General features: G+C 47.5%; 1 protein-coding gene across 2 annotated transcripts in view; it reads right to left on the bottom strand.

Moving 5' to 3' along the window:
- Chsy1 (chondroitin sulfate synthase 1) overlaps nt 1-6,073 on the bottom strand; it is a 76,533-nt gene extending 70,460 nt beyond the window's left edge. The window contains exon 1 of one of the 2 annotated variants that reach the window (XM_020161719.2): nt 5,728-6,073. In XM_020161719.2, coding sequence (XP_020017308.1) covers nt 5,728-6,047 — 320 coding nt within the window. In that variant the 5' untranslated portion in view covers nt 6,048-6,073. The remainder of the gene's footprint in view (nt 1-5,727) is intronic. The other variant, XM_074061990.1, reaches the window with a different exon arrangement.
- Between the last annotated feature and the right edge of the window lie 8,145 nt (nt 6,074-14,218).

Below are 14,218 nucleotides of genomic sequence, written 5' to 3'. Positions count from 1 at the left end.
CTTGGACAGGTACCAATTTGCCCTTGGGGCCCCCACTTCAGCCCACCCTCTGACTAGCAAAGCAGTCAACCGATCTTCCCAAACACAAATCACATGAAGCTACTCTCACACCGAAATACCAACAGCTCTACACAACCCATAACGCAAAACCCAAATTCCCTCACTGTTCCTGCCTACTGTTTCACTGCCCACAGCTCAAGTCTAGCCCCAAGGAATGGTCCTTTCCCTTAGTTTCGTCACTACTTCCTGCTACTTCATGTTTTAGGAAACCTGCTATTTATTGTCTCTGTCTCAAAAACTCCCACTCATCCTCCAAGACTCTGAGACAAAGACTCAGAGGAAAAGGGTGGAACTGCCCTTGAGTCCCTCACACGGAATCCGTGAGTCTCTTTCTATCACACCCCACAGTAATCACTCAGGTGCCTTGTGAGCCCTCATCATCAACACTCTTTTATTTCCTGCCCTGGACTAAATAAACTCTGTAGGGATTAATGCCCAGAATTATAATTTTTCAATACCTAGCAACTTAATTAATGGACGTGGAAGACTCAAACTGCCAATGTGATGAGAACAGAAACATGTTATCATTTTCTGCTAACAATCATGGCTACCCCTAGAATATTCCGTTTGGGAGCATCAAGATCTCAGCCATGATAAATAAAACTACACATATTTTCAGGACCACATTTCCACAAGTCATTTCTATAAGAAATTCAGAAACTGAAACAAGTTGTACTCCAAAAGTACACTTATAGGTTGATTATTTGGATTTCATAGGTAAAAGCCTTCTAAATAAATGTTTGCCAAACTGAATTGCACATAAGAAAGCAAGTACTGCGCTGAACCGCTTCAAGATAAACATGGCTTACTTGGGTCTAGAAATAAGGAAATGACGCTAACATCTGTCAGGGAGGAGAGCTAATTAAGGCTGGTAAAAGGAATAGTCTGTCTTCATTCAAGTATTAGGAAGAGGCCATTAACTGATAAAACAGAATCTGCAAGCAAAATTCCTGTATCAACATCCAGTGCTTCTCACCCTTCCTTCCCAGAGTCCCCTGCAGACCAGGAATGTCTCTATCAGTGCCCTCTATCACTCCAGGACAAGGGGACCCAACCATCTTTCTTCTGAGAAGGTAAAGACAGAACAAAACTGCTCCCCGTCTTCAGTCCAGGGGAGGGAAGAACCAAGACAATCAACAGGAACTGGATTAGCTCAGTGTTCTGGCCATTAAAATGGACTCCAAAACCAGGCATGGTGGTATACACCTGTAATAACAACAATCAGGAGCCTGAGGCAGGAGGATCATGAATTCAAGGCCAGCCTAGGCTACACAGCAAGATCCTGTCTCAAAAAAAAAAAAAAAAATCAAAATAAAACCAAAAAAGGATTAAAAAGCTTAATGCTTTTACTTTTTTAAGTCAAAACTTTGACCAAAAGAAAATCTAAATCTCATCAAACTCTCTCAGCAAGAACAGATTAAGTGTAGCCAAGAAATATTTGAAACAAATGACAAAGGGGATCTCGTCTACAGGATATTAAAATATTATCCAACTTCTAATAATTTCAATGGGTGGTACTGGTACAGGAACAGACAGAAAGATCAATGGAACAAAATAGGAAGTCGAAAAACATAGCGAAGAATTGCGAATATGATGAAGACTGAATTTCACACTGGCAGGGAAATGAGTGCTTATTCAACATGTGGTACCAAGACAATGTGCTGTGTGGAGGAACTCAGAAAAAAAGTGTCATTTTTAGAAACCCCCCAGGGTAATAACTTTCTGAACTTGAGGGAATCTAAAGTCAGAAAGGTAAAGACTGAATTACTGAACATTCAACCTCTGTGTATCAGAAAAATACCAAGAAAATATGAGTTGCAATTAGTAACTCATGACACAAGTAATCAGAGATTCCCACACTTCTTGGTAATAGCATAATGAATTTCTTTATAGAGGAATCATTCTATTTTAAAGTGAAGTTTCCTAGAACACAAATAACTTTGCTGTTATGTTTTATACTTAGAACCCCAACAACCCACCTCCTTTTCCTGCATAAACTCTCAAGTGGTTTTTTCATTCACTTAGAATAAAATTCCATGAGACGGGACACTATCAGGCCCAGTCCCTTTCTTTTACTGGCCTCACGAGGTTCCTTTCCAAGTGGCTCTGGCCTTAGGACTCATAACTCTTCATTTCGCCTTGCATATGCATCAGCAATATTCACTCAACCAGATTTTCACTATCAGATCCAAGGGACACAAATGCCACTGTGTCCCAAGCCTTCCCCAACCACCTAATACACCTAAGACACCATCCTGACTTGCTCTTACACTGTTCTACTTTCTCCACAGTGTCCATCACTAGCTGAAACTCTCTTTTTAGTGTCTGTCCCTTCCACTAGAATAAGCATTTGTACTGCTGTGTCCCCAGCACTCAGGGTCGGGCCCATAGAGATCATGCATGCATTTGCTTTACAAAGGGATGAATCCTAAGCACATCTAAATGTCTTGCCGAATCAGGATTACTCCTATGAATCTAACATATGGTCAAGGTCTACAGAAGTTAGTTTAGCTGGTCTCTGGTCTGCTACAGTTTTGAGTTTCTGTTTTGCCTGCTTCTTAAAATCTGTTTCTTGTCTGCTATCAGCTGTCACTGCCCTGCCATCTCTTGCAGGTCCCTATCCCCACTTCAAGTGCATGGCAGGTCTAGAAAGTAAAGGTACATAAGGACGAGGCTGGTCTTCCATAAAAGTGCAGTAACTTTAGCACAAACACACACACCTTGGAGTTTTCAAGGGCTTTTTAGCTCCTTCTGGCTGTCAGTGCTACAAAGAAAAGGTTCCTCCCTAGACCTAAATCTGGGACATTTTCAATACCTTATACCACAATGCCCTTTTATTAAAAGTGCTTGGAACTGGAGGTGTAGCTCAGTGGTAGAGTGCTTGTGCAAGGCTGAGTTCAATTCCCAGCACCAGAAAAAGAAAAGAAGAGAAAAGGAAGGAAGAAAGAAAGAAACAAAGAGCTGGATCTCCTTCATGCATAAACCGAAGAGTAGTTTTGCAAAGAGAGAGAGAGAGAGAGAGAGAGAGAGAGAGAGAGAGAGAAAGAGAGAGAGAGAGAGACAGAGAGAGAGAGAGAAAGAAAGAAAGAAAGAAAGAAAGAAAGAAAGAAAGGAAGGAAGGAAGGAAGGAAGGAAGGAAGGAAGGAAGGAAGGAAGGAAGAAAGAAAGAAAACTGCAGTTTTTCTTTCTTTTCTAAATAGATGTGGTTGTGCATGCTTATAATCTCAGCACTTGGGAGGCTGAGTGAGGCAGAAGCAACCGAGTTCCAGGCCAGTCTGAGCTAGAGTAAGACCCTGACTCAAAAAAAACTGCTTTTTAGGAGAAATGTAAAACTGAGCACACCCAGTTCCAAACTAAGTTTCCACCTTGTGCTTGAAGATTCACAATTCAAGTCTACTTTCGTACAGAATTTCCAATTTAAGAACTCACTGTGGACTTTTGGCCCAGGCTGCAAAGAAGAGTAAAACCGTAATCATAAGTTACACCCTATAACCTCCATCCCATTTCAGGCCTGCCCTCAAAGTTTCTCAAAGCTAAAATCATCTTGTGCCTTCTCTCCTAGCCAATCTAAACATAGGGTTGAAGGGCTGAGAGCCAGGGGCCCTAACCAGCCAGGTTAGGCCCACTCCCCCCCCCACCCCCCCCCAACCCCGGCACCAAGTGCTCAGACCCCTTCCCATCAGAGACATAAAGAAAAGGTATGATGGAGGCTGAAGGAGGACTGGACAGGATGCAGCATTTGTAGGTTTCCTTTCTCAGAAAAGCAGAGGTGCCACAAAGGGGGGAGAACCCAGGCCAGAAGGCAAACTGTATTTCTACTTTCCCCAACTGCCCAAAAGAAAATAACAATGAGATAAAATCTTAACAAAAAAAGGCAAGAGATGTGGAAAAGAGGCCAAAAGTCAGGCCTTCGAGGATGGCCCGATTGAAATAGTACGGGTATGCACTGCAAATTTCCTGAGGAGTGCTGTGTAACAGGACCCCTGTTGATCTGAATATACCAATGTTGTAAACATGAAAATGTATTTGTTGCAGGCAGAGGAAAAGGAGTCCCAATATTTGAACAAGCTACTTTGGTAACTGTCCCCAGAGTTGTGATTTCACATGGCCTATCACCTAATTGCAGTCATGAAGATTTACTTTCAAAACAGTGTAATGGGCTCATCCTGAATTTTTGGGGGGAGGGGGAGGGGTTAAGACAGGGTTTTGTTATGCAGCCCAGGTTGGCCTCAGCCTCCTGAGTGCTGGGATTACAGCTGAGAACCACCACACCTGGCCCTCTCATCCTCCATTTCTGATTGGAATACTTCTTTACACAAAGTATAAAATCCCAGGTAAGTCATGGTACATCTGGAAGACAACCTTGATCTGCTGGTTCTTGAATCACTGTGTTCATCTATACTTACACTACCAGCATTCTAAGCTTCTCAGAACCCTTCTTGGCAGAACTTGGACAGGCTTAAACAAGAACCTAACAGACACTTGCAGGATTGAGGATCGAGCCATTCAGAGGGCAGTGATTCTCCACTGCTCTTTCATCATCTGTGTCAGTCCTTTACCTGTCCTCTTAAAGGAAGGAGAGGTCTGCTTGTCCCCTTACAACAAGTGCTGCCTTAAAACACAGACAGAACTGGACTTAAAAGCCAAAATTATAAAAGTACTGGTTATACACTGAGGGACAAAGAGTAAGTAGAGCAGCCCCGCTCAGCACTAACTGTTGTAAAAGTTCATTCCCGGAACACCCATGCTCTGAAACCATTCCCAACACTGGCTTTGCTCGGTGCTGGCTGAACTCCAAACCTGATGCATACAGCAAAGAGGCTCTGTACTTCACATGTATAAGGTTTCCACCGAGTCCCTTTGCAGAGTCTACACCCTACTTCAGATTCACTCCAATCAAATCCGATCCTAACCATGCCTGCCATTCCCACATCATCTCCCTTCTAAACACTACTCTGGCTAATCCCTTTGTTAATCCTGAGCAAGACTGCACGCCCTTTTATGCCTCATTTAGCCAACTAGGGCTGAGTTACCGTGTAACACGCATACACCACTGTAACTGAGCCAAGGCACACTGGGATGTAGTCTCCAAAGGATCCACCACCACAGGAACTGCCTTTTCCTGGGGATTCTTGCTCCCTTCTTAACAGTGTGGTCAAACTCGCAGCCTGCACCCCCTTTCATTTGAAGCAGCTCCTCCAACTGTGAGATCTAAAGAATGCTAAGGAAGGGCTCTAGCCAGATTAATCTGCAGGAGCTCCACCTTTGCAAGGACAAAAATGCTCACTTTAAACAACCAAATTATAACCTCCCTGCCACCACTACTAACTCTGCTACGAGTTTTCCCACAATTTTAAGAAAGAGACTAGCTCAGTCAGGCCCAGTGAACAAAGGAGAAGCCTTGGCCATGGAAAACTGAAGGGCCTTGCAGGAGATCAGGGTGAGAGGCACACGCAAAGGGGCCACCCCAGTCCCTCTGACCCCAACGCCCTGCCCTTCAGCGCTGCGCCCCCATCCTTCCTCCGACCTCTAATGCCAATGGGCAGGATGGCCAGAGGGGCTCTCCAATCCGGGGAGCCTCAGTCTGGGGAGGAGGAGGGGGTGCGACTGGGTTACAACGGCGGGGATGCTAGATGCAGGAGATGGTGTCCAGAGAAAAGGGCTCACCTGTAGGCCGCCACGGCGCGGGTCTGCAGGTATTTCTGGGCGGTCATGACTCCCACGAAGAGAAAGTTCCTGTCGCGCGGGCCGCCATCCGGGGCCGAGTCGTGCGGCCAGAGCTGCGAGCCACGCGCACTGCCACGCGCCCCGCCGGCCTGGGATACCGCGGCTTGCCCGGGCCGGCAGCTCTCGAGGCTGGCACGACGCCGCGGGCCCACTCGCTTCAGCTCGGAGGCGCGGGGCAGGACAAGTCGTGAGGCCAGCACGAAGCCCAGCACGAGCCCGAGCAGCACACTGAGCCAGGCACGCCGGCCACGCGCGGCCATGCCCGCGCCACTCCGCCCGCCGGGCCGCTGCCGCCGCCGGCTCCGTGCGCCCTCAGCCCGCCGCCCCCGCCCGCGGAGGCCAGCCCGCCCTAGCGCCGCGAGGCCCGGCCCGGGCAGCGCCGCGGCCGCCGCGGGCCCGCCGCGCCCATCGCGGCTCCCGAGCCGGCGCTTTGTTCCGCACGCCCGCCCCCACCTCCGCCGCGGCCTGCGCCTTTAAGAAGGGACCATGCCCGGCGCGCGCCGGCGGCGGCTCGGGCGCGAGGCGGCGGCGGCGGCTCCTCACGCTCACGCGCGGGGGCGCAGAGCCAGAGCGACGGCGACAGCAGCTGCAGCCAAGCCCGGACCTCTGTCTGACCCCGTTGGCGACCCCCGACTAGCTCGGCTATGCTCCCGCGACGCCCACCCCCGTCTTCTTCGTGACCGGCGCCACCGCTGCCGCTGCACATCCTCCGGCTTAGCTCGCCATTGCAACTGGAGCCCCTCACGTCACGCACAGCGCGTTAAGAAGCGGCCCCGGCGGCGGCGAACCGTGGCCCCTCTCGGGATCCGTCCGCGCCACGCGATTGGCTCAAAAGTGAATGGGGGGCGGTTCACGTGGCCAAAGTTTGACCAAAAAAAAAAAAAAAAAAAAAACCCGCCCGCCCGCGCGGTTTGCGGCCTCGCGCGGAGGGGGCGTGGCCCGCGTCGGCCTGGGAGCGGTGGGCGGGGCGGGGCGCCGGTCCGTTATCCGAGGCCACGCCCCCTTCCCGCCCACCCGCGCGCGCCCGGACTCCGGCGGCTCCTCGCCGGCAGGCGGCCACCAGCAGGTCCCCGGCGTCCCCAGCGCGCGTCTCAGAGTTGAGGGCCGCGGAAGGGGCTCCCTGGTGCCCGGCTCCCACGAGCCGCACGTTCCTCCCGCCTGGACTGTCCTCGGGTAAACCCCACCGCCACGCCCTCGCCTGCAGCCGCGCCGGCCTCCCGGCCTCCTCGCCCGCCTGCGTCCTCCCGTCCACACTGAATCTTTGTTCCCGCGGTGCATCAGCCGTCTCCGGGTCTCGGGACGTGCAGGCTGCACAGCGAGCTGTGCGGTCAGTCACCTGGTCCCCTGTCAATCACAAAGACTGGGGGGATGCTGGCGCGTGGCTGGAGTGGTGGAGCTCCTGCCTTGCGAGCGTGAGGTCCTGAGTGCAAACCCCAGGACCTCCCCCCAAAAAAAGAGAAAGATTGGAGTGAGAGCCTGCCTAGCAATCAAGGCCTTGGGTTCGAGCCCCAGCAGCACCAAAAAGAGACACAGAGCTGAGAGCCATACTTAACAGATGCTCCTCACACAGAGTATATAATGGATGTTGAAAGAATGATAAAGGATGCTACCACTCGTATTTACAGTCTATGTGGGCAGACAGCTGGTTTGTACCCCTCACCTGAGATGCTTCAGTATTTTAATGGAGTCGAACTATAAAAGGACCATTGATTTCTAAAGACAGGTTTTGGATACCAGACTCCTCTAAGCTGGATTTTAAATTTCAAACATTGTCTTTACAAAAGGTCAGATAAGGCAACAAGAGCTCAGAAGGTGCCACACAATAAATACTTATAAATATCAATCTTAGACCAATATACTGGGGTTTTCTTTTTCTTTTTTTCCTTGAGGCAAGGTCTCACTATGTAGCCCAGGCTGGCCTCAAACTTGCTACCCTCCTGCTTCAGCCTCTGGAGTGCTGGGATTACAGGCACATATCACCACACCAGCCGTGTTGGGGTTTCCTAATGAAACTCTCCAAGCGCAAAGTATTTCCCTTAGGCGTAAAGGTTTTTGTTTAAATAAACAAGCCCAGGTCAAAAAGTAAGCATGCATGGGTAATTCTTGGATTCTTCTTCATTGTTAATAGACTGAATTACTAAAATATTACACATTCTAACATACCACACTGTGGGAGATGCAGACACCTTTGCCACTGAATGGTGGTCACTCTTGTTTATTTTTTGGCTAGTCCCACTTTCTTTGACACTTGTGATTTATTTCAGAAATAGTTCATTACCCACCTCCCCACAGATTGCCTCCCTTGGAGGTGATCCACATCTAAAAATAAAATAACTTGCTATGTAGTGAATACAGAATTCCAGCCGTGGCCTCGGGAAAAAAACAGAACATACAACCATGAATTACAGGCTCCAAAACCATCGAAAGAGATTTCCAGTAAGGCCATATACCACAAATGACAGGAGTCACCAAAGCCCCCAAATTCAGCAGCAGCCCCATAATTCACAATGATTCTGCCAAGACACAGATGTTCAATTTTATGACATAAATGATTCTTCTAGCCTCCTTCAGGAGTATCTAGATTTCCTCTTCTAAACTAAAATCCAAGGAAAAGAGCAGAAATGTGTGGTGGGAATAAGATTTTGAGGATGCTAAGTATTTTATCCTCAATTCCCTGGTTCTTAGAAGCCCCACGTTCCTAATGAACAGACTCACTGGCAGACTTAATTAGGTGAGTCTCCTGGAGGCAACTCCAGCCCCTCACCTCATGTCCCCCTGCATTAATATTCGGTGGTGCTGGGGTTTGAACTAGGGCCTTGTACTTGCTAAGCAGGCACACTACCACTCAAACCATACTCCCAGCCCTTTTGGCTGTAGGTATTTTTCAAATCGGGTCTTGTGTTTATGCCCCAGCTGGTCTGGACCTTAATCCTCCTATTTATGCTTCCTGCAGAGTGGGATGATGGGTGCTGCCACAACACCCAGCTTTTATTGATTAAGATGGGGTCTCACATACTTTCGCCTTGGCCGGCCTCCAACAGTGAGCCTCCTGATCTCCTCTGCCTCCTGAGTAGCTAGGATTACAGGTGTGAGCCACTGCACCCCGTAGGAAAGAATTTTAATGATAAGACTCTCTGAGTGAGTCACTGACCATTATTCTCATCACAAAAAGAGTACATTTGTGAACTTAGTCTATGAAGACTCCTGATGGCACACACCCCACCTGAAAGGTGGATCCAAGGTCAGGAAGCTAAGATGGGGTGTGAGTTGCCACACTTAGCCAACCTCAGGATCTTGGGGTCTGACTGGCCCCTGGTTTCTAGATGGGCCTCATGTTAATGGCCTCTCCATAGTGATTTTAGACTGAAACTTTGAAAGTTGTTCAAAAATGCCAGGTCATGACTTCCTGTTTGCAGGGCTGTCACTCTCTAGAACACATAATTAAAATTCACAGGACATTTTCACGCAAATTGCAACTTTGTTCCTGCACGCATTACATTTATTTTTCTGTTGCTAATATATTAAATGCCTGTTACAGGTATAACATTTCCAATGATTTGCTACAATTTCTTGGAAATCTTTGGTAAACACCTCAGTTGTTTGCTGGCAGCGAGTCTCCACCAACCAACCGAGTTTCTCTACAAGGGCTTCTTGAAAGACACATCATCTGCAATCAAGCCTCAAACCGGGGTCCCTGGAAAAAGTGGTAATAACTTTTTTCCAAAAGTTTAGAAATGTCTCTTTTAAGGAACAGCAAATGCCAAGGAGTTGGAATAATCCAGCCTTTCAGAAGGTTCTTTCTGTTCATTGACTGCAAAGAAGAATATGTGTAATGACCACTTTTCTAATAAATACTTCCACTTAACCCCTATTAACCCGGTAGAGCTCTGCCTCATGATTCATGCAGCTGATAAACTGAGAAGCAAAGTCCTCGTTAGCTTATTCATTTTTCTCAATATCCCCTTCTAGTTCCAGCCAGAGGCAGGAAAGGGAAGTGATAATGGCTTGTGTTCTGGCCTATTCACAGTGTGTCTAGAAAACTGGTTTTCTAGACTGTTCTTCAGCACCTCACACTTCTTCGTGTGGTTATCAGCTCTGTACATCGTTTCTGTGAGACACTGGGTAGGTGTGAGTGTTTCTCACACAAGCTTTTGTGCATGTAAGGGTGGACGTGAAACAGACAGACAGAAGAAATTTCGCCCCACTCTGTGGGCTGGCCGGATGAGATGTAATCTTGTTCACTGGGAACCGTTGGCTGCCAGCAGCACAGGCTCTCTTGGGAAATGGCCTAATGTTCTTTGAGAGATAACCTCATTGCAGAGGACAAGGACAATTTGCTTCTAGCTAAGACTTAGTCCTTGTGTAGCTAGGGAGTGTGTCTTTCCCATCCATGGCCCTGAAGTGACATTAATGTACAAAGCGGTGCCAGCATTTCCACAGCTGGACAGTTGGCACAAAGATAAAGCTTCCAGGAGCCAGGAAGGACGCCCCTCCTCTGCCCTGGAGCCAGCAGCGTGGCCACCTGAAAGCTGGCCACAGTGGGAGTTAGATCTGGGCCTTGAGGTGACACTCCAACTATGTACTTCAAACTCTGTTTTACTTCAGGCTTAATGAAGTGTAAAATGGCTTAGGAAAAAATTCAAGCTACAGAAGATGGTTTTAGCTACTAATTGAGGCAGAAGTTACTCGGTTCTATGAACTCCTGAGTAAATGCAAGAGTAAGAAAACACGGCCGCCATGAAACATGCTGGCTGGCCCATACCTGTATTCTGCTATCACACCAGGGCTAGGGGCCTGTCATTCTGATCTGATGGGTGATGGCTGTTATCCAGACCTGGCAAGGAAGGTTGCTCTAGGAATTCAAACTACTAAGGGTGTGATGACACCTTGTGCAGGGGAGGCCATAGGAGAAGTGGCTCTCGGCATATGGCGGGGTGGGGAGAAGGGGGGAAACAAAGTCACACAACTCATCTGGAGGACAATTTTGTCAACATCACAATTTGCAAGTACATTTACTTCTTTTGTGTGGTACCGGGGTTTGAACTCAGGGCCTCTTTCTTGCCAGGCAGAGGCTCTACAACTTGAGCCACTCCACCAGCCCTTTTCCACTTTAGTTATTTTTCAGGTGGGGGCTCACATTTTTGCCCAGTGCTCACTTCAGACCATAACCTCCTAGCTACAGCTTCCTGCATAGCTGGGTCCAGAGATGTGCACCACCACACCTGGCTTGTTTGTTGAGATGGAGTCTCACTTAACTTTTTGCCCATGCTGACCTCAATCCATGATCCTTTTGATCTCAGCCTCCTGAATAGCTGGGATTATAGGGGTGACCCACCACGCCTGGCCATATGCAGTTACTTTGGCCCACTAATCCTACTTTTGAGACTTCTCCAGGCATGCCAGTGCAAATCAATGCTTGCACAAGGTTATTGCTACATTGTGTGATAGTGGGCAGTTAGACCCAAGAAGTGTCCACTGATAAGGGAATAGATAAGGAAACAATGCTGGCCAGCAGAGAAGAAACTATAGATGTATATTTGAGGTACTGAGGTTTGAACTCAGGGCCTACACCTTGAGTCACTCCACCAGCCATTTTTTGTGAAGAGTTTTCAAGATAGGGTCTCACAAACTATTTACCCAGGGCTGGCTTTGAACCGTGATCCTCCTGATCTCTGCCTCCTGATTAGCTAGGATTACAGATATAAGCCACCAGCGCCTGGCTCCATTCTAGTATTTTATGTGAGAAATGCAGGGACCACACCTAGGCTGCTGAACATCCCAGCTTAGCAACACAGCATGCTGTCGAGTATTGGTTGCTTCCCCTATGATTCAGAGGTCACCTGGGTGCCAGCATTGGGAGAGAGGATCAGACAACAGATTGCTGGTGGTCCAAGAAAAGAGCAACATTGAAAATTCAATGCACAGTTCCTACTGAATTCACATCGGTTTTGTCCCATTGCAAAATCAAAGATTATAAATCAAACGGTCCTAAGTTGAGGTCATCTGTGTTATGCAGCTGAAATCAGAGGAAAGGGACTGTCCTTATACAGAGATGAACAGTTCCACATGGCAAGAAACAGAAAGCAGAAAGAAAAGAATGTTCCCAGTGCCGGTGGCTCACACCTGTAATCCTAGCTACTCAGGAATCAGAGATCAGGAGGATCGAGGTTCAAAGCCAGCCCTGGCAAATAGTTCCCAAGACCCTATCTTGAAAAGAAAATCAATCAAAAAAAGGGCTGGTGGAGTGGCCCAAGGTGTAAGCCCTGAGTTCAAACCCCAGCACCACAAAAAAGCGAAAAAAAGAAAAAAACACCAGAAGGAGCCAGGTGCCAGTGTTTCATACCTGAAATCCTGGTTACTTGGAAGGCTGAGATCAGGAGGATCCCACGTGGCCACCCCAGGCAAATAGTTCGGGAGACCCCCATCTCCACGATAACTAGAGTGAAGCGGATGGAGGCGTGGCTCAAGCAGTAGAGCACCTGATTTGCAAGTATGAAGCCCTGAGTTCAAGCCCTAGTCCCAGCAAAGAACAAAACAACAAAAATATTAGATTCACAAGAAATTAGTGATGACTGATGGAGACTGGGAAAATAAGGGACTGGAAGACTGTGAACAAGAGTTCCCAGGGGGCACTTCTAGCAACAACAACAGAGGGGACTGATTTTCCACAAGTCGGCTGCTGAAATGTATCACAGAGTGGCGCTCATTGGTGGGTCCCCATGGACTCTGCCTGACAGCTGATTTAGGCCAACTGCTCTTGTTTGAACTGAGACACAGAGAGATGAAGCCAGGAGCCACACAGTGAGTGCTGTTATGGGTCACGAGCCTGAGATCCAGAACCCAAGTCCAGGGTGTATCAGATTCTAAATGAGCATCCCCAAAATATTTTCTTTCAAGTTTTGTCTCTCACCCCTCGGCAACTGACTAAAATTGAAACTTCAGAGAGTGAGTCGAACTTTTGCTTCCTGATTTCTTTAACATATTGTGTGTATTCTTCCAACATGGAAATATTACCAAGCCTTCTCAAATCATCCAAATCAGATTAGGGTAAATATCCCTAATCCGAAAATTAAAAAAAAAATCCAAAATCGGACTTCTTGAGTGCTGACATGATGATACTACAAGTGAAAATTTCCATAACGTGAAACTTTTTTGTTTCATGCACAAAATTAATTAAAATATTGTAGAGAACTGCCTTGGGCATGTGTGTATGAAGTATATATGAGACATGCATTTAGTCCCATTCCAAAGATATCTCATTATATTTCCAAGTATTCCAAAATCAAAAAAATCTGAACAGAATCACCTCCAGTCTCATTTTGGATAATGTATGCTTAGCCTGTACTTAGAAGCTATGTCTCCACTCGTTTTATACTTGGTCCTCCTAATACTTTATTCTTGAACTTTCCATAATCTTAGGGATGATGTCTATCTTTCTTTTACCCTTAAATATGTAAAAGAAAATCTTCCAAAACCTTCCTAGGTATTGTGGAATAAACATTAGGACAAGGCTGGAACTTTGTGACAATAGTGCCCTCTTGTGGTGTTGTGTATTCCTGTTACGGGAGGATTTGTTTAATCTTGACTCAAAAACAGTGATCAAACGCAACAGCCTACTTCTAACTATTGCCTACTGTACCATTTTCCAAGGTGACATCCTGGTTTGGGGATTGTGGTGACCCTATAAAATGACAGAAGTTGAACTAAAAAACTGTCGCTGGAATCTACCCTTTGCATCGTGAACTTGAGAACTTTGGGCACGTGGAAGGCAGGCTTAGTGCACACCCAAGTGAGATCCTGATGCCCCCCGGATGCAGCAGCCTTGACGCTCACCGGGTGTCTAGGGACCTCCCCAACACCAGTGCAAAGGCAGCAAGCCCATCTTTGTCCCCTACAAATGGAATGACCCCAAAGGTTTATGTGTTGAAAGCTGGTACACCAGCCTGAGGTGGCAGGACCTTTAAGAGATGGAGCCAGGGGGAGGAAGTCCCATCTTGGGGCGTGTCCTCAGAGGGGATATTGGTAGCCCAGTCCCTTCCTGTTTCTCTTTTGCTTCCTGACTGCCATGAGCGAGCAGTTTTCTCTGTCATTGACTCCTAAAATGGTGTACAGTACCACCACAGACCCAAAGGCAATGGGGCCAGATATCATGGAATGAAACCTCCTAAACCAGGAGCCAAAAGAAACCTTTCCTCCTTAAAGTTGATGATCTCAAGTATTTTGTCACAGTGACAGAAAGCTGACACAAAGGGATCATTGCCCTCTTTGACACTTTGGTTTTCCTTGCATTTCTCCTGAAAATAATGCTACTTTCTTTTGGCGGGGAGGGAGGATTGAACCCAGGACCTTGAGCTTGCTAGGCAGGTCTCTACCACTTGAGCCACACTCCAACCCTTTTCACTTTGGTTAGTTTTGAGATAGGGTCTCACAT

The sequence above is a fragment of the Castor canadensis genome, chromosome 19, assembly GCF_047511655.1.
Source record: "Castor canadensis chromosome 19, mCasCan1.hap1v2, whole genome shotgun sequence".
NCBI lineage: Eukaryota > Metazoa > Chordata > Mammalia > Rodentia > Castoridae > Castor > Castor canadensis.
This window is presented reverse-complemented; position numbering and strand designations above follow the sequence as displayed.